Consider the following 23,472-nt stretch of genomic DNA (forward strand, 5'->3'; position numbering starts at 1 on the left):
TGTCCTGGTCCTGACCATGTCATCGGGACGAAAGTGGGCAGAGAACAGACGCAACGCCCCGACACCTCCGCCGCTGCTATCGTGACCGTCGGTGCTTTTGACACAAGACGCACTCTTTTCTAAACCGAACAATAAACGAGCGCCGATGACCAGACCAACTAAACATGAGAGCAGATGAAGAAACGAGCTCCGCCACGTTGGGTTTCTCCAGCAAATGTTCTGCAGAATCCACAGAACCCGCAGATGTTCCCAGCAAATAGGACCAGACGGATGCCTGGAGATGGGGGGAAATATGCACTCCGCCCCATCATCTCTTCTACGGGCAGCTTTCAGAGCTGCTCTGCCTCTTTCTCAGTGTCTCTCTGTGCGTCTCTCGTTCGGTAGGATGGCAAACTGGTCAGTCTGGGGCCAGAAGCTGCAGGATCCCATCCTTCTTGCTCTCTCTTGGCACTGGATTACTGGGTCGCCACTGCAGCGGCAACTTTCAGACATCGGCCGCAAAATGGCTCTCAAGAGTCCCAAGTGAATCCTCACAGAGCCTCTTCAAGTTTATGAGGCTCAAAGAACCTCTGGGAAGCCAATCATGACGGCGAACGAGACTTACATAATCAGGAACAAAGTTCTCCACCCCGGCCCGCTAGGCCGAGTCGGGACCATGCCGCAATGACCTCGTCTCTCACGTCCACGGAGCACACTGCTTGCTGCGTTGCCATGCCGTGCTGTGCTTGGCTGTGTTGCTTCCAATGCTGCTGCTCCACCTCCTGATGGCCCAGCTCGCCGTTGCTGTTGCTTCACGGTCCAATGCTTCAGTGGAGTGATCCACCCCCAAGAGAACCCCCAGCCGTTTACTGCGTAGTGCGGCGTACCGGTGCAGACACCATGGCAACTCCCCTCGGCGACGACTTCACCACCTCACCTCCGAACCACGCCACCGGGCTCCCGTCCGGGAGGTTCGAGTGTTCATTGCGCTCCCATGTATTGGTCCGATTCAAACGTCCGGCTTCTGCACGCTGCGAAGAAACTGCATACCAGACTGCATACCAGCCTGGCAGTGCCGCTCAATTGCAAACAAACTAAGGCACGTCTTCACGCCATTCAGCATCCAGCAAATCAAGGGCAAACCGCCTTGCAGTTGATCATGTCTCCGAATCACGGTGACCGATTGGACATGGAAACACCCCCTTGGACGATGAACTGCCGGTCCTGCTTCTCGCCGCTGAATGGACCGCATATCCCTCTCACCCCTTCTCCAGTGATGCGCGAATATGACGAACGGATATACCAATTTGCCCACACATTACGCATAATCAGTTCATGAGGACTTGCTTTTGACCAGATTAACCATAGACATGGTACAAGCTTCTCGCCTCGGCCGCCACTGGGCCACTTCCCTCGTGCTGATGCTGGACAGTCCTCCCTGGTGAATCTGGGGGAGGCGACGTCGTGGTGGGCAGGGACTGCCGCTGCTCCGCTGCTCCGGGTCAACATGGGCAACCCGGCATCGGATGTGCCCTGGCACCTCTCCGTGATGGTCCTTCTTCGTTCCTGGCATGCGCCCAGTATGCACGTTCGGGATCTCCCTATGATCTACCTAACCGTCAGGCAAATTTAAATCACACAGGCTAGTCTGTGCGAGGAACTCCGGCCGACTTGGCGATCTGAGCACCAACCAGTCCCTTCCATGTCAACTCACTCGCGACGGAGCGAGCACCATCAAGTGTGATATTTCCCCATGGCCGTTGATCAGCTAAAAACCCTACGAAGTATCCCAACCAGGACCAGGAAAGAAGTTTCGTCACACTCACTCATCTCAACGAGGCTTGGTACGTACTCCCATATCAATCCGGCCTGCCCTCTTCCAAGCCCCAAGTTTTCTATCTAGAGCATACGCAGTCCGCCTTTCGTTTCTTCCTCCTCCTCATCCGCATTCTTCTTCTCTTCTTTTGGTCATTGTAAGGAACGCCTAGAGCGCCGGAACCTTCGCTGTCACTTTCTTCGTTGCTTTCGACGAATGCTTGCCGAATAGATTCGACACATACAAGCGGCTTCCGCCAATCTCCCTCCTCCACCCTTCATCATGGCGCCCGGCGTGCTGTCCTACTCCTCATCGGGGACATCGCCATCGGCAAGTCCTGTCATGATGACCCCTATCGATCACTCCGATACCACATCCGATGGCTTCACTAGCCTGTCCGTGGGGCCCCTAGACGGTGTCGGCCTCAACATCCACGGACAATCAACAAATGGACACTCCAACGGCAGTGCCAGTGCTCATGCGACGAGCCAGGGCTACACCAACCCCGTCGGCGGCAGCGACGCCGGCCTGAAGCAGATGCCCATTGCCATCGTCGGTATGGCCTGCCGTATGCCCGGCAGCGTCTCCAGCCCCGCCGAGTTCTGGGAGCTGTGCTCCCGCGCCAGAACCGGCTTCACTCCCGTGCCCAAGGAGCGCTTCAATCACGAAGCATTCTACCACCCGAACCCGGGCAAGACTGGAGCTTACCACGCAGAGGGTGGTAACTTCTTGGACGTCGACCTGGCGTCGTTCGATGCCCCCTTCTTCGGCTTGACGGAGAAGGAGGCTATCTCCATGGACCCCCAGCAGCGTCTTCTGCTCGAGTGCACATTCGAGGCCCTCGAGAACGCTGGTATTCCCAAGCACACGATTGTTGGAAAAGACGTCGGTGTCTTTGTCGGCGGCAGCTTCGCCGAGTACGAGAGTCACTTGTTCAGGGACAGTGACACGATCCCCATGCACCAGGCCACAGGTATGAGGGTAACCCCTGTACCCCAGACGTTTAATTGCGCTAATATACGGTTTAGGATGTGCCCATGCGATGCAGTCCAACAGACTCTCACATTTCTTCGATCTCAGGGGACCGAGTTTCACAGCAGACACAGCTTGCTCAGCAAGTTTGGTCGCCCTCCACTTGGCGTGCCAGAGTTTGCGTGCTGGCGAGTCAACCTCAGCGATTGTTGGTGGTTGCCATCTGAACATGTTGCCCGAGTTTTGGATTTCCTTCTCGTCTTGCAGGTAGGCATACGCTGCACGCTTGGATGCTTTTCGTCGCACTTTTTCTCCTTTACTGACACAATGACTGCAGATTGCTAGCGGACTCTGGCCGATCTATTGCCTTTGACCAGCGCGGTACCGGTTTCGGCCGTGGTGAGGGTTGTGGCATGATCATTCTGAAGCCCCTCGACCAGGCCATCAGAGACAACGACTCAATTCGTGCCGTCATCAGAGGCACTGGCATCAACCAGGATGGCAAGACGCCCGGCATCACTATGCCTAGTGGCGCAGCACAGGGTATGCAACATTGTATCCAGTTTTTCATGAAACCATTTACTAACAATCCTCACAGAGAAGCTCATGAGGCAGATCTACAGAAACGCAGGTCTTGACCCCAATGACTGCGGTTATGTTGAGGCCCACGGCACTGGTACCAAGGTCGGTGACCCGATTGAGGCCACCGCCATCCACAACGTTATTGGCCAGAACAGATCAACGAAGGATCCCTTGTTCATCGGCTCAGTCAAGTCGAACATTGGTCACTTGGAAGCGGCGTCTGGTATCGCTGGTGTCATCAAGGCAACCATGATGCTGGAGAGAGGTTTCCTCCTGCCCAACCACGACTTCAAGAAGCCCAATGAGAAGATTCCATGGAAGGAGTGGAACATGAAGGTTCCTGCCACTCAAAGGCCCTTTCCCAAGAACAAGAAGTACATCAGTGTCAACAACTTCGGTTTCGGTGGCACCAACGCTCACGTTGTTCTTGAGAAGGCACCGCACACCGGCGCCCCCAAGAAGGACAACAAGAACCTTCCTCCTCCCGATAACAAGAAGGCCAAGAGCACCAAGAAGATCTACGTCTTGTCTGCCAACGACAAGAACTCTGTCGGTGCCGTCATGAAGAACCTCGTTGTCTACCTCGAGCAGAGACCTGAGATTTTCCAGAACGATCTCATGGACAACATCGCGTACACTCTTGGTTCGCGTCGCTCAATGCTTCCATGGAGGGTTGCTATCCCCGCCACTGACTCTTTCGAGCTTATCGAAACCCTTAACAGCGGCAAGGTCATTCCCGGCAAGGAGACTGAGCCCTTGAGAATCGGTTTCGTCTTCACCGGCCAGGGTGCTCAGTGGTGGGGCATGGGCCGCGAATTATACGGCCAATACCCCATTTACACTGCCGCCATTGACAGAGCCGATGAGTGCCTGAGGAAGTTGGGTGCCGAGTGGTCCCTCGTCGAGGAGCTCAGCAAGGACCAAGAATCTTCCAAGGTTTCCGAGGCTCACATCTCTCAGCCGGCTTGCAGTGCTGTCCAGCTTGCATTGACTGACCTTCTCCGCACCTGGGGCATTCGCCCCGCGGCTGTTGCTGGTCACTCATCTGGTGAAATCGGCGCCGCGTACGCTGCCGGTATCATTGGCTTCGAGGCCGCCATGGCCATTGCCTACCACAGAGGCCGTCTTATCCCCATCCTGAAGCAGAGAAACCCTGATCTTCAGGGCTCCATGATGGCTGTTGGTGGAACTAAGGAGGAAGTCCAGCCCATGATCGACGCTCTCAAGCAACAACAGGTCAGAATTGCCTGCTACAACAGTCCCTCCAGCTTGACCATCTCTGGTGACTCCGCAGCCCTCGGCGAGCTCGAGAAGAACCTTGAGGACAAGCAGATGTTCAACAGACGCCTGCAAGTCGAGACTGCTTACCACTCGCACCACATGAACCTTGTTGCCAAGGAATACCGCGAGTCCATCTCTGAGCTTCCCCATCCTCAGACTACCGATGTCCGCTTCCACTCTTCCCTCTACGGACACCAGATCGACGGCTTCGAGTGCCAGGCTCACTACTGGGTCAACAACCTTACCTGCCCTGTGCGCTTCTCTGAGGCTCTTGAGACCATGTTGGAGCCCGTCGGCGAGCACAAGACTGGCGTCAACATGATCATCGAATTGGGACCCCACTCTGCTCTCCAGGGCCCCATCAAGCAGATCTTGAAGCACGTCGGAGAGGCTGCCATGAAGGTGCCTTATGCCTCTCCCCTTGTCCGTAAGAAGGATGCCGTTGAGTCTGCGATGGACTTGGCCTGCAACCTGATCACCAAGGGTGCCATTCTCAACATGGACAACGTTAACTTCCCCAACCTGAAGAAGAAGCCTTCACTGTTGACTGATCTTCCTCGCTACGCCTGGAACTACCAGAACAAGTACTGGCAAGAGTCCCGCATGACTCAGATGCACAAGTATCGCAAGTCGCCCAGAAACGACTTGATTGGTCTGGAGGCCATCTACTCCAGCGATCTCGAGCCGACATGGAGAAACATTGTCCACTTGGATGACCTTCCTTGGCTTCGCCACCACGCGATCCAGTCGGTGACAATCTTCCCCATCTCTGCCTTCATCGGCATGGCTTTGGAGGCTTCCGCTCAGTGGGCTCAGCGCAAGGAGATTTCATTCGAGAAGTACGAGTTGAGAGATGTCTCCGTCGTCAAGCCGTTGGCTCTGCAGGATGCTGATGTTGAGATGACAATCAACCTGCGCCCCCATCAGGAGACCAACCTGACTGCATCCGAGACCTGGAAGGAGTTCCGTATTTGCTCTTGGTCTCACGGCAGTGGCTGGACAGAGCACTGTGTTGGTCTCATCGCTCTCCATGGCACTGAGACTAATGAGGTCGATGGTAAGGAGCAAAAGCTTGCCGCTCTTCGCGGAGCTGAGGCTACCATGAAAGCCAGCGAGGGCCCTGAGGCTGTTGCCGTTGCGGAGAACGACATGTACGAGCGCCTGACTGAGCTTGGTGTCGGCTACGGACCATCCTTCCAGTGCATCAAGGACTGCAAGGCGTCGAACAAGTACTCCACTGGTATCATTTCATCTTTCGATGTTGCGGCCGACATGCCCAACCACTACCAGACCAGCTCTGTCCTCCACCCTACCTTCTTGGAGTCCGTCATTGAGATGTACTGGCCCATCCTTGGCGCCGGCCGCACTGACATCAACACGGTCTACCTTCCCTCTTCCATCGGTCGCATGTCCATCTCTCGCGATATCACCGCCCTTACTAAGGAGGTTGGCAGCACCCTCAAGGCGTACTGCAAGGCTGATTTCCCCGCCGAGGCCCGCTCTACCAAGGTCTCTGTCTTCGCCACCTCAGAAGCCAACGACTTGGTCATTGAGATTGATGAGCTCACCGTTTCTCCCATTATTGACGGAGAGACTGAGCTGGCCAGCAACCCTGCTCGCGAGCTTTGCTACAAGCTCGAGTGGGAGGAGATTGGAACTCTGAAGTCACTGTCTGGCAAGTCCAAGACCAAGATCAACGGTGCCTCCGGCGTCAAGGTTGATGCTCCTTTGCCCGATGTTGACGTCGCCATCATTCACGGCGACTCCAACTCTCAGCAGATGTTGGCCAACGGCCTGGCGATTGCTCTGGCCAGTGCAACCTCCAGACTGCCTGAGATGGGTACCATGCACGAAGTCAACACTGAGGGCAAGCTTACCGTCGTCCTCACTGAGATTGAGCAACCTTTCCTTGCCAACCCTACCAAGGAGCAGTTTGCCGAAGTCCGTGGCATGCTTGCCGGTGTCCAGGGCTGCCTGTGGGTTGTCCGTGGTGCATACGACAAGGCTACCTCGCCTGAGTCCAACATGATCATCGGTCTTAGCAGAACCGTTCGCTCTGAGACTGTTCTGCCCTTCGCCACCCTTGATCTGGATGACAACAACCAGCTCGATGAGGACGATTCTGCTGCAGTCATCTTTGAGATCTTCAAGCTCGCCTTCGGTGCTAGTGCCTCGTCGACCAGCGAGCTTGAGTTCATGGAGCGATCCGGCAAGCTCTCCACTCCCCGCATTGTCCACGATGAGGACATGAACGAATTCGTCCACCGCGAGACCAACCCTAGCGTTGTTGAGATGCAGCCTTTCGGCAAGGACAACCGATGCCTCAAGATGGAGTTCTCTACCCCCGGTGCCATTGAGACGGTGCACTTCGTTGACGACGTTGCTGCCACACAGCCTCTTGGTGACAACGAGGTTGAGTTCGACGTTAAGGCCGTTGGCATGAACCTTCGCGATGTTATGATCGCCAAGGGCCAGATCCCTGAGGCTGACAAGCACGCTCTTGGTGTCGAGGCTTCCGGTATCGTCACCAGAGTCGGCTCTGCTGTCAAGGCCCACAAAGCCGGCGACCGCATCGCCGCCCTCACCATCAGCCACGGTGCCTATGCTACCCGCACTCGCACCACCGCTGCCAACGTCATGGCCATGCCATCCAAGATGTCCTTCGAGGATGCCTCGACCCTCCCCTTGGCTTACTGCACTGCCTATTACAGCTTGGTCGAGCAAGCCCGCCTCCGTGAGGGCCAGCGCATCCTGGTTCACTCTGCCGGTGGTGGTATTGGCCAGGCTTCAGTCTGCCTCGCCAAGATGATCGGTGCTGAGATTTTCGTCACTGTCAGCACCGCCGCCAAGAAGAAGCTTCTCATGCAGCACTACAATGTTCCTGAGGACCATATCTTCTACAGCCGCAACACCACCTGGAGAGCCGCCGTTAGACGCGCGACCAACGATGAGGGTGTTGACGTTGTTCTCAACACCCTCCCCGGCGCTGATGCCCTGAGAGAGAGCTGGGCTTGCCTCAGCCGCTTCGGTTGCCTTGTTGATGTTCGCAGAAAGGATGGCTCTCGCGCCACCCGCCTCGACATGGGCCAGTCTGACAGCAACGCCTCCTTCCTCAGTGTTGACATCTTCGGCCTTGCCGCCGAGAGGCCCAAGATTATGGAGAGACTCGTCGCTGATGTCTCCAAACTTCTTGCCGACGACCAACTCCGACCCATCGACCCTGCCACCGTCTTCCCCGTGTCCTGCATGGAGACAGCCTTCAAGACGCTGCAAACCACCCAAGGACCTGGAAAGTTGGTTGTTGTTCCTCATGCTGAGGATGTCGTCATGGCTACTCCTTCCAAGGCTGCCAAGGCCCTTCTGAAGCCTGATGCTACCTACCTCCTCATCGGTGGTACTGGTGGTCTCGGCCGCAGCATGTCCAGGTGGATGGTTGCCCACGGCGCCAGGAACCTTGTTCTCCTGTCCCGCAATGGTTCTGCCACTGGCAAGGTTAAGGAGCTCATCGACGAGGCTGCCAACGATGGTGCCCACATCACCGTTCGCCCTTGCAATGTCGCCGACAAGTCTAGCGTTGAGCAGTTGTTCAACACTGGCCTCAAGGGTCTTCCTCCCGTCCGTGGTGTCATCCACGGTGCTATGGTCCTTCGCGTATGTTACCCATCTTATTCACCTCACCTTCTTTATACTAACATCAGTCTAGGACGTTCTGTTCGAGCAAATGACCTACAACGACTACACCTCGGTCACCGAGTCCAAGGTCCAGGGTGCATGGAACTTCCACAATGCCCTCCAAGAGCGCCAGACTGAGCTTGACTTCTTCATTGCCATCTCTTCCGCTGCCGGAGCCGTTGGTAACCGTGGTCAAGCCGCCTATGCCGCCGCCAACTGCTTCCTCAACGCCTTCGTCCAGCACCGTCTTGCCCTTGGTCTGCCCGCTACCTCTCTCGACTTGACCGCTGTCTCTGATGCCGGTTACCTGGCCGATGGTAGTGCCGAGCGTGCTGCTGAGGTCGCCAAGAACTTGGGATCCGACAGCATTTGCGAGGCCGAGGTGCTTGCTCTCATCGGCGCATCCATTTCGAACAAGACTTCCGTCTGCAACCACCACGTCATCACTGGTATGCGCATCACGCCCAGCATCCAGCCCTTCTGGACTCCCGATGCCAAGTTCAAGGCTCTCCGCCTGGCCGCCGAGGAGCTTGCCGCTGCCGAGGCCGGTGCCAACGGTGCCGTCTCACTCAACGCCGCCCTCAAGGCGTCGCGTAGCGAGACAGAGGCCATGGAGGTTGTTTGCCGCGGTTTGGTCGAGAAGATTGCCGCCGTCCTGATGATGGAGATTGAAGACCTCGACGTCACCCGCAGCTTGTCGCACTACCCGCTTGACTCGCTTGTCGCCATCGAGATCCGTAACTTCATCACTCGCGAGTTCGAGGCCAACATGCAGGTCCTCGAGTTGTTGAGCAGTGGTAGCATCCAGACTCTCACAAAGGCTGTCTGCAAGAAGAGCAAGCTTTGCGTCGGATTCGACTGGAGTAACTAGAGACGGGGCAACAACATTAGGAGAGATACAAGAGAGATGAGAGAAAGAGTTATGGGCATCATCATACTACGAAGACATGAAGACGATTGAGTAGTGTTTTATTAGATTGTTAGTGTTTTTCGGAGATATCGTCAAAGATATAATGGGGGCGCTTTTATGAGGATATGGATTGTACTTGTATGAGTCGAGGATACGAGATCAGACTCGATGGAAGGATTTACACAGGGAACATGGTGGTCACACGGGACACAAGGGCGATCAGAACCACAATTCTGCAGTCTCCTTACTATTACTAGTTGTTATGAGTGAGTTGTAACAAGTTTATCTGTATTTCGTGTGGGAACGCTATGGGAACTGGCAAGGGATAGCAGTGGGAGAAACAGCGCAACCTGGAGAGAAAGGTCTTGGATGGATCATAGCTGAGGCTGAGAGGAGGAGGAGATACAGTGGAGATTGGAAATCATTGGGTCAGGCATTGTGGAGTTTTGATGTCATCTACATTTGTTACTTTCCTTAGCTACCTTATTGTCTAGTGTTGAATCATTGTTATCGTTTTTCCTTAGAAATCACTGACCCTATCCTTCCCTTTCGCTCGGCTAGTAGATTGCCAATAATCTCTGTCTCTTCCGGGGCATGGGAAATAAAAGAAGGGGTGTTGGTCACTACATGCTAGGGCTCGACTCAGGTACTGAAGCGGTGGCTATGCCCTGTATTTAGGGGGCCGGGGGGGGGGGGGGCTGCAAGGGATCAGTTAACTTGGCTGTGCTGTCTGGCTATATTGACTACGGTAGGCTATGGCAAGACCGGACGGTTAGCGGTACCTCAGTCATAGCAGTCTTTTGGTCGTAAAGTAAGCTTCTCTGGATTTGCGCCCAGATGCCACACTCACATTAAGCACATCCGTCTAAGACTGCGATGACCAGATGTACCAACCGCAGCATGAATGATAGGCCAATCATTATAAGCTACCATACTCAAGTACGGCCTTCATCAAGTATGAAGCTTTGGCAACGACATTTCACCTATCTATTCCTCCGGAGCTTGGCTTCAGTCGTTGCTCTTCACTCTCAATCTCTCCAGCTCGTTACATATGTCTACGAGAGCGGGCTTCATTGCAACCCCTTCATTTTCTAGTTCGTTAGCAAAGGCATCCATTGGAGTGCGACCGGCAATGTCCCTTGAATTCAAGGGTCCATCAATTCGACCGCTATTGACGAGATATTCTGCCAGTTCCACATGGCCGTGGAAAAGAGCCTTCCACAGCAATGTTCGCCCTCGATTGTCGCGCACATTTGGATCAGCCCCTCCGATTTCGATCAACAGTTCGGTCGTGTCCATCAACGCTGCATGTGTTTCCGCAGTCCGGAACTGCGGACCTTCCCAGAGCCTGTAGGAAGGCCACATCCCAAGCAAGATCGATTGGCGAAAGACGTCCAACGTGTTTACGTCGACTCTCTCAGTTTCAAGAAGAAAGCGAACGGTCTCTTTGTTGGGAGCCATGGCTGCATAAAACAGTGGTGTCCGATCGTCTCTGTCTCGGGAATCTGCATCGACCTTTCCTGTTCGAAGAAGACATCTGACTATTTCCAAATCGCCTTTTCCGGCTGCATATGATAACGGACTTCTGCCAGCATCATCTCTCGAGTCGGCTTCCACTTTGCCTGTTTCGAGAAGACGACCAAGTATATTCAAGTTGCCGTTCCTGGCCGCATGCGATAGCGGGGTTCGACCTTCGTTGTCCTTCGAGTCTGCGTCCACTTCGTCTCTTTCGAGAAGATTCTTGACAGTAGAGTCTTGTCCCAAGCCTACGGCCAACAACAAGGGCGTTTTCCCGCCCGGGCCTTTTTGGTTGTATGCAACTCCATCAACGTCGAGTAAGAGGTCTATGATATCCTGATTATTTTTGGCGATTGCATAAAGCAATGGAGTGGACCCATGCGTGTCCGGCTCGTTGATATCAAAGTGACCTAATTGGCAACAGACAAGATATCGGACTATGTCGTAGTGTCCCATTTGGACAGCAACGGACAAAATTGTTTGCCCATGAGTGTCCTTGGACGCCTGTGCGCCATGACACTCCAGAAGATCTCTGGTCAGATCTACAAAGTTCCTAGATACTGCCACAAAAAGAGGGGTTTCGCCCTCAGGGTTCTGTGCGTTAATCTCGAGCTTCCTCCAGTGGCAAGTGTGGTTTGATGCTCCCGGTAGAGATTGTGTTTGTTTCGAACGATTTCGGTTCGAGACAAGACTGAAGACCTCTCTGAGTCCGAAGTGAGCAGCAACGTGTAAGCCAGAAATTTCGAAAATTGGACACCGTATGACACGACTAGTCACAAGATTGGCTTCATAAAAATACCGGGTCTTTGGCATAAAGGCCACCTGCACTGAGGCGCACAGTTTTTCCTGGTCCTCCAGGAAACACATGACCTCTTCCCGGACGTGATGTGATTCCCGAACATGGTATCCCCAATTCGCTGAAGCATAGTCGTAAAGCGGGTGATCCTGGAGGCGATCTCTTAGTTCATTCTGATATTTGCACTGACCCGCATCGAAAACATCGAAGCTGAGATATGACACACAAGCAGCTGCTACCAGAGCTTCTGCTCCAGGCAGTCGGTTTGTTTTATTCCGCTGGAAGTACTCCTGAGTAGTGTAATGCACAAGCCGCACTACACGACTGTATTCCTCGATTGTGAGCAACCCAGCGCAGGCCGAGATGACATCTTCGAGTTCAGGCCGGTTATCCACGTCGAGCTCGGTCATGTCTTGCTCCACTGCAAGAGCTTCTTGTAACTCAACGATCTGAAGCGGCCTTTTCGAGCAAACAATCCACGATAATGCATCCCTGGCAAGTGCTGATTGGTCTTCTAGTTGACCTTCAATTCTTTCGAAGGCTTCATCGTAAGCAGTATCATAAGCGCTGGAGCCAGTGGCGAGTGTTTCTAAAGCGGCTTTGACGGCTTTTGGTGATCTTTTGCCAGTCAATGACTGGAGATGTAGCTTTGCAAGAAGGAACCTTCTCTACGTCAGTTGACTTATCTTAATTTGTCCTGGGTTATAACTTACATGCCGTCCACACTCGCCACAATCTTCGATCTGATCTGTGTTTGAAGATCTGTGTTCCTCTTCACAAAAGTGGGTAACTGTCCCATATTTCCATTCAAGTAATCAGCTACATCTCCATCCGAAGCTCTAATTTCAAGCCTTCGGTCGTCTCGAAATCGCTGAGTGATACTTGGAATGAACCTGGAAGTGGCATAAAGACTCATATTTGAGAGTTTTCGTATTCCCGAGATTGTCTCTAGGAGGCCCTCGGGGGCTTGGTGCTCATTGAGTGCATCGATAAGCATGAACGTTTTGGAGAATAGCGATGCTACTGTTTTTATCAAATTGACTAACTCCATCTTTGACGGTCGTGTCTTGGTTCTTGTTTGGGTTTTGTAAAGCTGCTGTACTTCACCCGGTATGGTTGGAAGAGCATGACATAACTGTTTGAGCAGACTGGCTAAAATGTCTCGGATAGTCTGTTCGTGTTGCCGTCGAAAATTGCAGAAGACATACGCCACTCCAGTTGTTGGATCAGTGGAGAACCGCTTGTGCAAGTACTCAACAACGACCGACGCAAGGATCGTTTTGCCAGCGCCTGGCAAGCCGGGGCAGAACAGAGTGCTGTTCTCAGTCCGGATCCATGTCTGGAATTCGTGGCAGTCAAGGAGCCACTGTCCGGTGCCACCATATCTTCTTTCAATGTTGTCGCTTTGTTGTGCTGCGAAATTTGTTGGCGTCAGCCATTCTAGAATCATGGCCTTATTTTCGTCTTGGAGCTGCTGCCGTATCTCATTCCTTGCGTCTTTGACTTGCGCCATAGTTGTTGCTGTCAACGTAACATTATCAATGGCTGTCATGCTATTGAGTAACCGACATCTTCGTTGAAGGTCGTCGACAGCAGCGTGAGTTCGTTCGCTCCTGAATGCCCCCTTCAGTCTATCCCAGCCAAGACGATGCCCTTCGCTCTGCTTCTGCAGCTTATTAAAGAGGTCTTCGAGCTCAATCCGGCAGACACATATGAGCCCCGGGGTGCTGGGATCAGAGGACGGGTTTTCGTCCGCAAGGTACGAAAGTACTGTAGACTGCCGCCCTTCGAAAGCGTCTTTGAACTCCTGATTCAAGATAATGTTGGTGTGGGTCTCAGAAAGGACTGTTTTCAGTGTCTCCAGCTCTCCCAAAAAGCTTCGTACATCGCTCGGCGCTTCTTTCCAATCAATTCCTAGCTTAATTCCCGCTTTGATAATTTGACCTGCAACGCCGATGGCTCCTATGATCCAGTGGCAGAAATGAGGAGAGCGGGGTGCAAGAAGAACGTGAGAAATGCGGCAGTTCCTGCTAACCCCCTTATTGCTATGCACGAATATCACCCTTGACTTCTTTAAACCTCTTATTGGCCAGAAAAGAATTGCCGACCAAAAGTCTGCCTCGGGAAATGCCTAGTCGTGTTGTTTGGGCGTTCCTTTCGCGCCTAGAAATGAAAGCGATTGGCTCATATTTTCTCATACAACTGCTGCTAGAACGGCATGCTGACACGCAGGGAGCAGCATCCCGACGAAGAGGCACACTGGTTGATTCAATTTTTTTCGATTCCCACCAACAGAGTGCCTGTCACTCTCGTGCCACTGAGACCCATGGGGCCGAACTTCAAGATACGAAGCATGCATGTACTCGTGAATCAATCAATAATCAGCGACAGCACGATCGCCATTTCGGTCTAGTGTTTATGTTCAAAAATCTAGTGACTCCATCGTTGTGCCTTCACTTGATGATTTGTCTTATTACGAGAAGTCTCATGGCAAAGTTGAATAGTTGAAGAGGCTCCATTGAAATTGAGGCAGAACCTTTCTCGCCCATCACAAACTGCACGTCGTATCAGTTATTTCAGCTCAATACATCCATTTCTGAGGTTCCTGAGGGCAAAGAGCATGTTGAAATCCTGACATGACGGTTTCGAGAAAAGCTCTCCAAGAAAAGACAAGGGCTTTTGGGCCCAGGCCTCGGCCCTCACCTCTTTGCTGATCTTGTCGCGATACTCATGTCAGAAAAGAAGCATTCAATTCTGCCGTTCAAATGTTATTGCTGTCGGAACGCATCGAGTCAAGTGATTTAGTACGTGCTTGAAGTCGAGGTTTGTGTGAGGAACATTCGTGAAATTGCTGATCTACCTAGGAAAGGGAGAAAACCATTGCTCACCCTTGATTGGACGCCAAAAAGGAGACGTGGGAGTGGGCTCAAACCGTGGACATCATTTTTTCTTCAGTCCAGCAGGCTAAAGAGTCCCTACAGCTCAAGTTATTTGCAGTTGTCTGACATTGATAACATCCAACAATGCTCCAGCGAGATCCTGGTCGACGGATGAGGACCGCTGGGGTGGGCCGTGGCAAAAGTCTTTGCCGGCGTACTGTACGTAGAGAGTACGGCGTAATTAAAGCTTGCCCTATTACGGTTCCTCGCTGTCTGAGTAGGTAAGTATGTACTGTCCCTTACGAGTTCTAGTAACGAATCAAACCTGGAAAATCAGCCTTGGGAGTCTATGATGAGGAGTGGTCCGAGGTAAATGCGAATACACGTATTCTGCGGGTGGGTCATACACTAAAGATAGCCGACTATTGGCCCGGCGGCTCCCGAATACACGTATCGCAGAGCTTTTTAGGGGCGAAACTAAGCATAAAGTCGGACAGACTAATAACATGGTCCACGGATCACCCGTGAAACCCGGCGCAGCTCGAAAAACAAATCGCGGCTGAGGTCCACGTACGTCAAGCATCATGGCTTAGAGAAGCTGGGCGAGTATGCCTAGCTAGCCGTGTGGACTCTTTAAAGTTTGTTCACCGGCAAAGTGTTCAGTCAAGTGGAAAAACCTCAATGGTCGCCTTTATGTCTCTTTATTGCGGACAACCGAATCGATCTGGCACGCTGCGATTTTCGAAGCATTCGGGGGTCTACAGATTCCCAGGGGTGTGCATCAAACTTAGACGGTATTCGAGCCGACAAGAGTACATCAGTATAGCCATCGACCGGACCAACCATGTACAGACGTTCCCATAGGAAGTCCCGGAAGGGGTGTGCCGAGTGCAAACGACGCCACATGAAGGTAAGCTGGACGTATCAGTCTCCACGTATTTGTTACGCGTAACCCGCCGACGGGCGTCGTAAGGCTGAAGACATCTACTAATCAGATGAGCAGTGCGATGAGACTCGACCAAGATGCGTCAACTGTACGATGGTGGACCGCACATGTGTATTCCCGTACGCTGCAGATCCAGAATCTGTAGCAAGTTCTACACGCGGTGATGAACCCATGCAGGATTCTGTGCTGTCAGATGCTGGAACCTCGAAGCCGAATTCGCCGTATGGATCTCCGACCGGGAGGAGCCCCGCTGTCATCCCGACTCCGGACTTGGCCCACCTGATAGTGTATACCGGCGACATGAGCCAGCCCGCTCCCAGTCTATCGGACAACATGATCAACATGGCGCACATGAGATTCCTAGTGCACTTTTCTCTAGCACTCGCCGTGCCCGAGCTTGAACCGAGTCTCATCGAACGAAATACGCAGCTCATCCTCAAGACAGGGTCCGATGCCCCGTACCTCATGCACGAGATCCTTGCCCTGTCTGCTCGGCATATGTCGATCCTCGAGCCAGAAAATGCAATGGAATTCCTACACGACGCAGTTCAGCTACAAACAAGAGCGATTTCATTATTCAACGCTCAAAAGGCGCGGATAGACGAGCCCAGCTGCGTCCCCTTGGTCCTGTTCTCCGCCATCCTTGGCCGTCATCTGTGCATCGACGCACTCGCATTCCGCAGCACCAGTCTCGATCCGTTCATTGACTGCTACGTGAACTTTGCCAGGATCCGGAGAGGCGTCAGGGTAATCGTGAGTCGCGCCTGGGCATTGCTGAAGACATCGGAGCTTGTCCCTTTGATGTCGTGGGGGTTGGGCCTGAGTCGGCTGAAAGGTGTCGGTCCTGATTGTGATGGCATCCTGGACTTGATATCTACATCACCAAACATTTCGCCCGCTGAGAAGGAGGTTTATATGTCGGCTATCGATCTAATACAGGTCGCACTAGATGATCTAGACACCAGGGTATTCATGGGTCGGAAGTACCTGATTCAGATGGTCTTTTCCTGGTCATTGATGGTATCAGAGGAATATACTAGGAAGCTTGCCGAAAGAAAGCCTGAAGCGATAGCTATTCTGGCTTATTACGCTTCTATCCTGCATCTGGCACGGGACCTTTGGCAGATTGGCGACTCAGGGGCATATCTGTTGGAAGTAATCTGCCAACATCTGGGAGATGAGTGGGCCGGTTGGTTGGCCTTACCCCGGCAGATTGTTTTCACAGAAACTTCCTACGTTCCATCACATTCCCTACTCCCATCATTATAAAGAAGTTATTACCAAAATTTTGGAGCTGGCCTAGATTCAACATGATGGTTGATTTAGAAAGATAGAATATGTTGTGCACAATCCAAAGGTGAGAAGTCATGATGGAGTCACACTGCAAGACACATGTCATGGCAAGGTTCGACCTCATTCTCAGATGGTTATAAAGCAAAAAAACCAGATTTTTATTTTCTAGAACCAAAGCAACGCTAAAGCCATGTCGATATGAATGCGCTAATATGCTCGCTCGCTCGCTTGCTCGTGTATGGTTACTAGTACTGTTGACAAGTAGTGAACAAATAATTTACAAGAATATTACACGCCAGCTCGTTGACAATAAAATAGTTTTCGATGCTTAGACCTTGGCGTAGGCCTTGATAGAGGGTTCACGCCTGACCTTGTTGGGGTAGGCAAGCACGTTCGCCCCGGCGTCGACCAACACAGCTTCGGTTGCCTGGATCTCGAGGGCGTCAAGCTTGCCGGCAGCAGGATCGGCGCATATTTTCTTGTCGATGCGGTCGAGCTTGCCGGGGCCCTCATTGGTGAGAGCGTCTCTCAGTAGGGCGAATGCAAGTGAGTTGTAGAGCATGCCTTCGTGGGTGACTTCGCCACCAGCAGGTGTAGCGGGGCAAGCTTTCTGAACCTCAATGTTGCTAACTTCGACACCATTGCCGTCTTTGAGAATGGCCGAGGCAATGGGACCTGATTGCGGTTGAACAACCTCGTCTGTTGCGCTGAAGAGGGAAGTGGTAGGAACTAAATGGAACTTGTTAGAGGATTAGACCAAATGATTTACGAATATGTGAGCTTACCATAGGCACTGTCACCTCCGTTTGCACGAAGGGTCTGGACGAACTTGGAATCATACATCTGTTGGTAGACGCTGGGAGTGCAGCCAATGATAGCGGCGGGAGTCTTGCAAGCTGCGAATGCCTCCTTGGTTCCATGAAAGTCGGGGCTCATTGAAACCAGGTCGGTCACCGAGTCTCTGGTGCTGGGCCAGTATTTCAGCGCCCATTGTACGTTCAGATTTCCTTGACTCCAAGCGACAACGGCTGGCTTCTTGCCAGTCATGTCCTGTACGTAATTGATAGCGTATGCAACATACTCCGAATTCTCCTGCGCATCGTCAAGCGAGGCATCGGGGATGTTGACCCAGAGGGGGTCGGCAAAGTCGGACTTGGCCAGCAGAGGGCCGAGGTTCGCGCGATATGTCGTACCAGCCATCGCAGCGGTGCCTGGGACTAGAATGACGGGCTGTTTGTTCGATGATGCTGAGAATGTCTTCGGGATGTAGATGCTGGCCTTCAAATCTCTCTCAGACCTAGAGTAGGGCGCATCCTTCTCCGATCTCTTGGGGTAAATCTTGGTCTTCGGGTCGGGGTTGTCGTTTCTGATGGAGTTCATGTCTTCGCCGAGGAACGGATTCAATGCTTGGCGGTCAGGCTCCAATGGTCGCGATTCAATCGCAACAGGTGAAACGTTGGTGGTGGCATCGCGGACGTCGATGCTTGGGTCATTCACAGGTCTGGCGAGAACTTGGGTCGATCCCAAGATGAGAGCTAGTGCGGCGGCTGAAATAGTCTTCATGGTTGCTGTATGGGTCGTTAGAGTGTTGTGGTTTTGATGAGTTGGAAAACGTCTGGCTATCGAGCAGGCGGGCTCGAAGGTATATATCTCTTTTTTGATGTGGTATTTTGGTATGTTCGTAGTCGTGAAAAACGGACTATGGATGACCCCGGTAATCCTAATAATGCCAACCAAGCTTATGTCTCGATCGCTCCTCTTAGGACTCAGCTGTTTTGGTAACATTTTTGATGGATCGGAGGCTTCAAACCAGCCTTGCCCGAGTGGTTCCGGACCGGCGGGATACTGACGTCGTTCGCTATGATGACATGCCGACATGTCTAGACGGGCTGGACGTCTGAAGGTGCCGAGGGGTCCTTTCTGGGCAGTACACCCGCATAATTTATCAAGGGCTCGATTACTTACTCAAAGTTCTCCAATCGGGTTGCAGAACACCAATTTTGTGCCATCATAAGGGTCCATCAGCTATGAGGGGGGTGACGGAGAGAATTGCTTTCAGATGATGGCCGTTTGACTGACAAAACTCTGTTTCCTGTCTTCTTTCTTAGTCCGTCTCCGTGACATCATGTCTGGCTACTAGTAGACGCAGTTTCTCGGTATTTTGTCCAAAATAGGAGGTGATGGGTGGCCTGTACACCGATCATCTGAACATTCGACATGAGCCTCATAATTCGCCCACCGGAACGCAGGTACCGGTATGTCTTGAAAATCCGGTAGATCGACCGATTAAACTTTTCATTTTGTAAGTCTCGGGCAATGTGTTCCTACCGATTAGTTCGGACATATACATCTAGAGCTGCACCATGACTTGACCTTTAACACGGCGATTATTGATTCTCACGCGGGGACAAGAAATCCCCGTCGCCGAAGTAAATCTTGGTTGAGGGGATATTAATGAACAACTCGGCCTTTCGGACGGCGATGCCGTTTACAGTTCTTTTGTTCGTAGCAGAGCTTTTCAGGACTCAACTTGGGAGCCTTTTGGCAACAAGTATCTCTTGACGGGTAATAGAAATCTTTGGCATTGTGAAAAAGAACAAATTAATCACCGCTCATGTTGCGTTCGCCATGTATGACGAAAACTGCCAGCAATTTGGTCCATTACCCTTGCCGAAGACTCCGTATAGGTTCCAGAACTGTCGAAAATGTTACTGTATTTCGTCTGATGTACGTTGTTGAGAGAAGTACCTCGGTTCCGTACACCGTCGGATCGGCGATAGGCACACGCGAAAGCCTCCCCGCGCGCAATGCTGTCAGCCGGATGTCCGAAACTTTCATGCGATGGCACGGTTGTTTCCCACTACTTACCGTTATCGTGTTCGTAACGAGAGGGTTGGATTATGTCACAGGCATACTACCGTGGTAGTAGGCTTACTCTAATCGGTGTCTTCCCTGCTATGCTTTCTAGACGGCACCTACTCTCCAATCATCATCACCTTGACTCGAATGTGTTTGGGAAAGTGACTAACGAAGTCCCACCGGTTCGTGAAGACCGGCAAAACATCCTTTATCAACCGTAAGAAGCAATAAAGACTGACATTTGATACGTTCCAAACTGGAGTCTGGCCACACATGAGGCTAGGATTTTGTGATCTTAGGGAGTTCAAGTTGAGACGAATCGACCTCACCTAAATAGGAGGCTGTCGCGAGACAAGTTACTATGCCACGGGTCGTTGACTAGCAAATTTCAACTTCATGGCTATGGAACTTGTAAATACAATGGATGAAAATTGTTTCCAATGGCTTGCAATGGAACTCTCGGTACAATTTGCCACGGATTGCATGTTGTTTCTTTGGAACCAGCCAATTTTCCAATACTAGAGAACTCCTCCGAATAAGCGTCTGCCAAACACTGCGGCGTTACATGAGGATTCTGTATGGTATACTGATATAAATGCCTTCTGAAATCAAGCTCTCACTGGAAGGCTTCCAGAAACGGATTAAAATTGATGTATTCAATGCCGCGGGCACCGATGACCGCATAGTCATGCCAAGAGACGTGGCTAGAAAGCATTATACCCGCAGTTCGTCTCTCGCATGGTATCCAATTAGTATACACGGGTTTTATGACATCACTACTAATACCTTCTGTAAAACGAAGACCGTAAGGCAGCCAGAACTTACTATCAAGAATTGTGATAGCTTTATTGAAATGTGCTCAAGATCAACACACACTACTTTACCGCCCTGTTAGGCAATGGCATCCAAGTTCTACATGCGCACTTCTTGAAGTCTGGATTCTGTGTATTTCGAAGCTTGAAGCCGAGAATGAAGGCAAGCTTGCTTCGGGACTAATAACACTGGCAAACGTATCAAACAATGGGTACATGTAGGCAAATGGCTAGACAATGGAAGGGGCCGATAGTTAAATTCAAGAAAACTTGACATACATCACACCTTCCCTTCATCCCAGTGCCATGATGTCTATCCTTGCTTCTGTGACGTTGCTAGTGACGTGCACTGACAGATCTCTAGATTGAGACGCAATTCGTTGTCGTCAGTCGGTCCGCATAGAACCAACTCACCGAACAGGAAATAATGGGGAGTTTCAGGTTCTTGAAGACTAGAGAAGGGAGCCTGACACTCCATCGTGCTCCAAACCAAACTGTACCAAAGGTTGTGCTTAATGAAGGGCCTCAGGACTAGTCCCTTCATGGAAGGAGAATTCAGACTGGAGAAGATCATGGTGACGTGAGTACCTATGCCGGTGACGAAGGATATCCGAGAAGCATCTTAATTCGCTGCAACCCAACTGGAGTTTGAAAGTAGGGAATTTAATGTAAGAAAAATATATTTTACACTATGTAATGGTCTACTATTCTAATCATCTAAACAATATATACAATAATGGACAAGAGGAATTAGAGTTCTATGAGTATGACGCAACATGTTAGCCCGTCGTAGGCTATGACAAGCAGACACAAAGCCGCAAACTAAATGAAGCTAAACTCCTTGTCCAGCTCTTGTGCCAATGCGATGGAGCTATTTAGAATCCACTCTGCGTCCTTACTCAGGGGTTTGACGTTGTGCCCGACCATGCAGCTCATCTGAGTTCGGTCCCCACCCTTCTCCCACGTTCCGTCGACCAGGGTATGAGTCGGGAGCCCGAATTCTTTTGGGTCGACCTTTTTGTTCTTCAAAAGCCCTCCATTGTACCAAATGAGATCGTCTCGCAAATCAACGTGTCCTATCACGAAGCTGCAGATTCTCTCGATTGAGTCGTTCACCTTGTCCTTGAACCAACCAACCATGGAGCCGTAGTGCTTCTCGAAGGCATAAGTTGCCCCGCTGAGCTCGAATCCAAACCACCAAGTCTCCTTGTCGCCGTACGTAATTTTGTAGCTGACTTCTTCCCGCACATCGTATGTGTTCTGCCAAGCTACGTGGAGCAGACCCATCAGCACGTCCAGACGCGACTTATCAATAACTACTACCCCCGAATCGCCCTCTTCGGCATAGTCCTCGGTCCAGACAAGCGACTTATTGAGCGCGGCGCTAGGCTCGTGGATTTGCGACTTCCACCACTCGTGACGGTCGGCGAATGAGTGTTGCCAAAGTAGTCGATCGTGGAAAAGAAGTGCCCCTGTCTGCTCATACGACGGGTCTAAGAAAAGCGTCTCCGGGACCTGGACGAAGACCGAATCCGCATCTGAGAGAATGACCTCTTCAAACGGCGCATACAGAGCCGCAAAGGCTTTGATTGCCCATCCTCCCTTGACGAGCTGCAGAGTCGTATCGTCGACGACGCTTAGAACGTCTAGGAATTCGATCCCCTTGAAGCGGGACTGCAGCTTCTCGCGGTCTGCTGATGGCAAGTCCTCATCTCCGGCATATACAACCTGGATTGTCATGTTGCTGTACAAGACGTTCTGGAGTGAGCCGATGAGGTGAGTGGCATATCGCATGGTTCCCTTGCCTGTTGGAATGACGAATCCACGGGTTCCGGGGACGATGGACGAACGCAAATCCGAAAATGGTGTCTTGCTATCTGGGCGCTTTGGTGAGTGTTGAATAAAAGGGAACAACGATGCGATTACGCCTTCCACTTTCTCTAGAGTAGGCTTGATGTTTTCCGACTTGGGTGCGTTATCGAGAAATTTGACCCATTCTCGGGCTTTCTTGGCCCGCTGACCCAATTCGTAGAATTTCGACTTGTAAGGAGGTTGGATGGGATCGCCGATTAAGGTTTCGGCTTCGTCGCTGATCAAAGCAGCCTCTTTCTGCCATGCCGTCGGGCCATCTTCCTTCGGTTTGTCGGAATGTTGTGATGGGTGTGACTGCGTTTGCGCCGGTGGGGGCTTGGCGGGGAACGTCGGATGATAAGAGGGAGTAAGAACATAAGAGGAGTATAAGAACAAGAACAACAGGCAAGCGAAGAAGATAGCTGCGGTCATCCGCGAGGATGGCATGACTTTGACGACCATGCCGGCCAACTAGTCGCGATTTGCGACTGACATATGAAGGGAAACGATGTTCTGGCAGTAGGCTTGTCGCGTGAGAATGATGGAAGTAAGTTCACAAACCCAGGGGGAAGGGTGAGGTGCCCGAGCACATTACTTACCTTTCAAAATTGCGCCAAAAATCCCGGCCCCACGGTTGGTTACGTATGCCAGACTAAAGTAGGTACGTAGTAGTCGCGTGAGGGTGCTTCGTCAATGGGTAGGGGGCCACAAAAGAAAGTTTAGTTCAAGTGACCAACAGAGTGATGAAAGCTGAAAGCGCATTCCATCCCATGTCCAAGTTGCATCGGCGCTTGTCAGCAGCGGCTGTCTTATGGCCCTCACTTCGAATCTTGGAGGACTAAAACTACGAAGTAGAGAATCACGGTTTCTTCTTGGAATTCATCGAGGAGAAGCCATCTTTCAACTTTCCAACGAGTCTTCCTTGTTGGCCTCGGTTGACACGGCATGTGTGTCCACCACATGGATCTTTGTCACAAACCAAGGTAACCAACAAAGCATACCAACGCCACAGACATGGTTAGAAGCAAGAGAGAGGCGCAGCTACACCCACATCTTTTCCTGAGCTACTTCGTTACTTCCCAATCAAGCTATGAGTGGAGACTGGAGAATCCTTTTTGACACCAAGCTAAGGATACTTCAAAATCTGCCCAAGGAGCTAATAGCGACGGAATTCAAGTACGGATGGATGAATCCCATCAACAGCCTAATGTTGTACTTCAACTCTTATCAAATAGCACTCTCTCTTTCTATTGCCTACTGCTTTGTTTTGGTTCCATCAAACCCACTACTCTTTCTGTTCAGTGCT

At 51.7% G+C, this 23,472-nt stretch overlaps 5 protein-coding genes across 5 annotated transcripts; 2 read left to right on the forward strand and 3 right to left on the reverse strand.

Moving 5' to 3' along the window:
• The first annotated feature begins 553 nt into the window (after nucleotides 1–553).
• HER10_EVM0012053 (beta-ketoacyl synthase domain-containing protein) lies at nucleotides 554–9,612 on the forward strand. The gene is made up of 5 exons (XM_035481457.1): nucleotides 554–2,768; nucleotides 2,824–3,034; nucleotides 3,105–3,310; nucleotides 3,366–8,281; nucleotides 8,334–9,612. The coding sequence occupies exons 1-5, from the start codon at nucleotides 2,078–2,080 to the stop codon at nucleotides 9,171–9,173; spliced, it is 6,864 nt and encodes a 2,287-aa protein (XP_035338972.1). The 5' UTR covers nucleotides 554–2,077; the 3' UTR covers nucleotides 9,174–9,612.
• Nucleotides 9,613–10,220: 608 nt separating this feature from the next.
• Nucleotides 10,221–12,577, reverse strand: HER10_EVM0013009 (uncharacterized protein; the record flags this gene model as incomplete). Its single annotated transcript, XM_035482381.1, has 2 exons — nucleotides 10,221–12,189; nucleotides 12,240–12,577. The coding sequence occupies 2 exons, from the start codon at nucleotides 12,575–12,577 to the stop codon at nucleotides 10,221–10,223; spliced, it is 2,307 nt and encodes a 768-aa protein (XP_035339064.1).
• A 2,867-nt stretch (nucleotides 12,578–15,444) lies between these two features.
• On the forward strand, nucleotides 15,445–16,620 carry HER10_EVM0008054 (uncharacterized protein; the record flags this gene model as incomplete). The annotated part of the gene is made up of 1 exon (XM_035477590.1): nucleotides 15,445–16,620. The coding sequence occupies one exon, from the start codon at nucleotides 15,445–15,447 to the stop codon at nucleotides 16,618–16,620; it is 1,176 nt and encodes a 391-aa protein (XP_035338618.1).
• Nucleotides 16,621–16,972: 352 nt separating this feature from the next.
• Nucleotides 16,973–18,207, reverse strand: HER10_EVM0001081 (uncharacterized protein; the record flags this gene model as incomplete). The annotated part of the gene is made up of 2 exons (XM_035470841.1): nucleotides 16,973–17,373; nucleotides 17,430–18,207. 2 exons carry the CDS (start codon nucleotides 18,205–18,207, stop codon nucleotides 16,973–16,975), a joined length of 1,179 nt encoding a protein of 392 aa, XP_035337951.1.
• Nucleotides 18,208–20,977: 2,770 nt separating this feature from the next.
• On the reverse strand, nucleotides 20,978–22,899 carry HER10_EVM0006530 (uncharacterized protein). The gene has a single exon (XM_035476113.1). It carries the CDS (start codon nucleotides 22,626–22,628, stop codon nucleotides 21,138–21,140), a length of 1,491 nt encoding a protein of 496 aa, XP_035338457.1. The 5' UTR covers nucleotides 22,629–22,899; the 3' UTR covers nucleotides 20,978–21,137.
• Nucleotides 22,900–23,472: the final 573 nt, after the last annotated feature.

The sequence above is a fragment of the Colletotrichum scovillei genome (genome assembly GCF_011075155.1).
Source record: "Colletotrichum scovillei strain TJNH1 chromosome Unknown Contig00001, whole genome shotgun sequence".
Taxonomy (NCBI): Eukaryota; Fungi; Ascomycota; class Sordariomycetes; order Glomerellales; family Glomerellaceae; genus Colletotrichum; species Colletotrichum scovillei.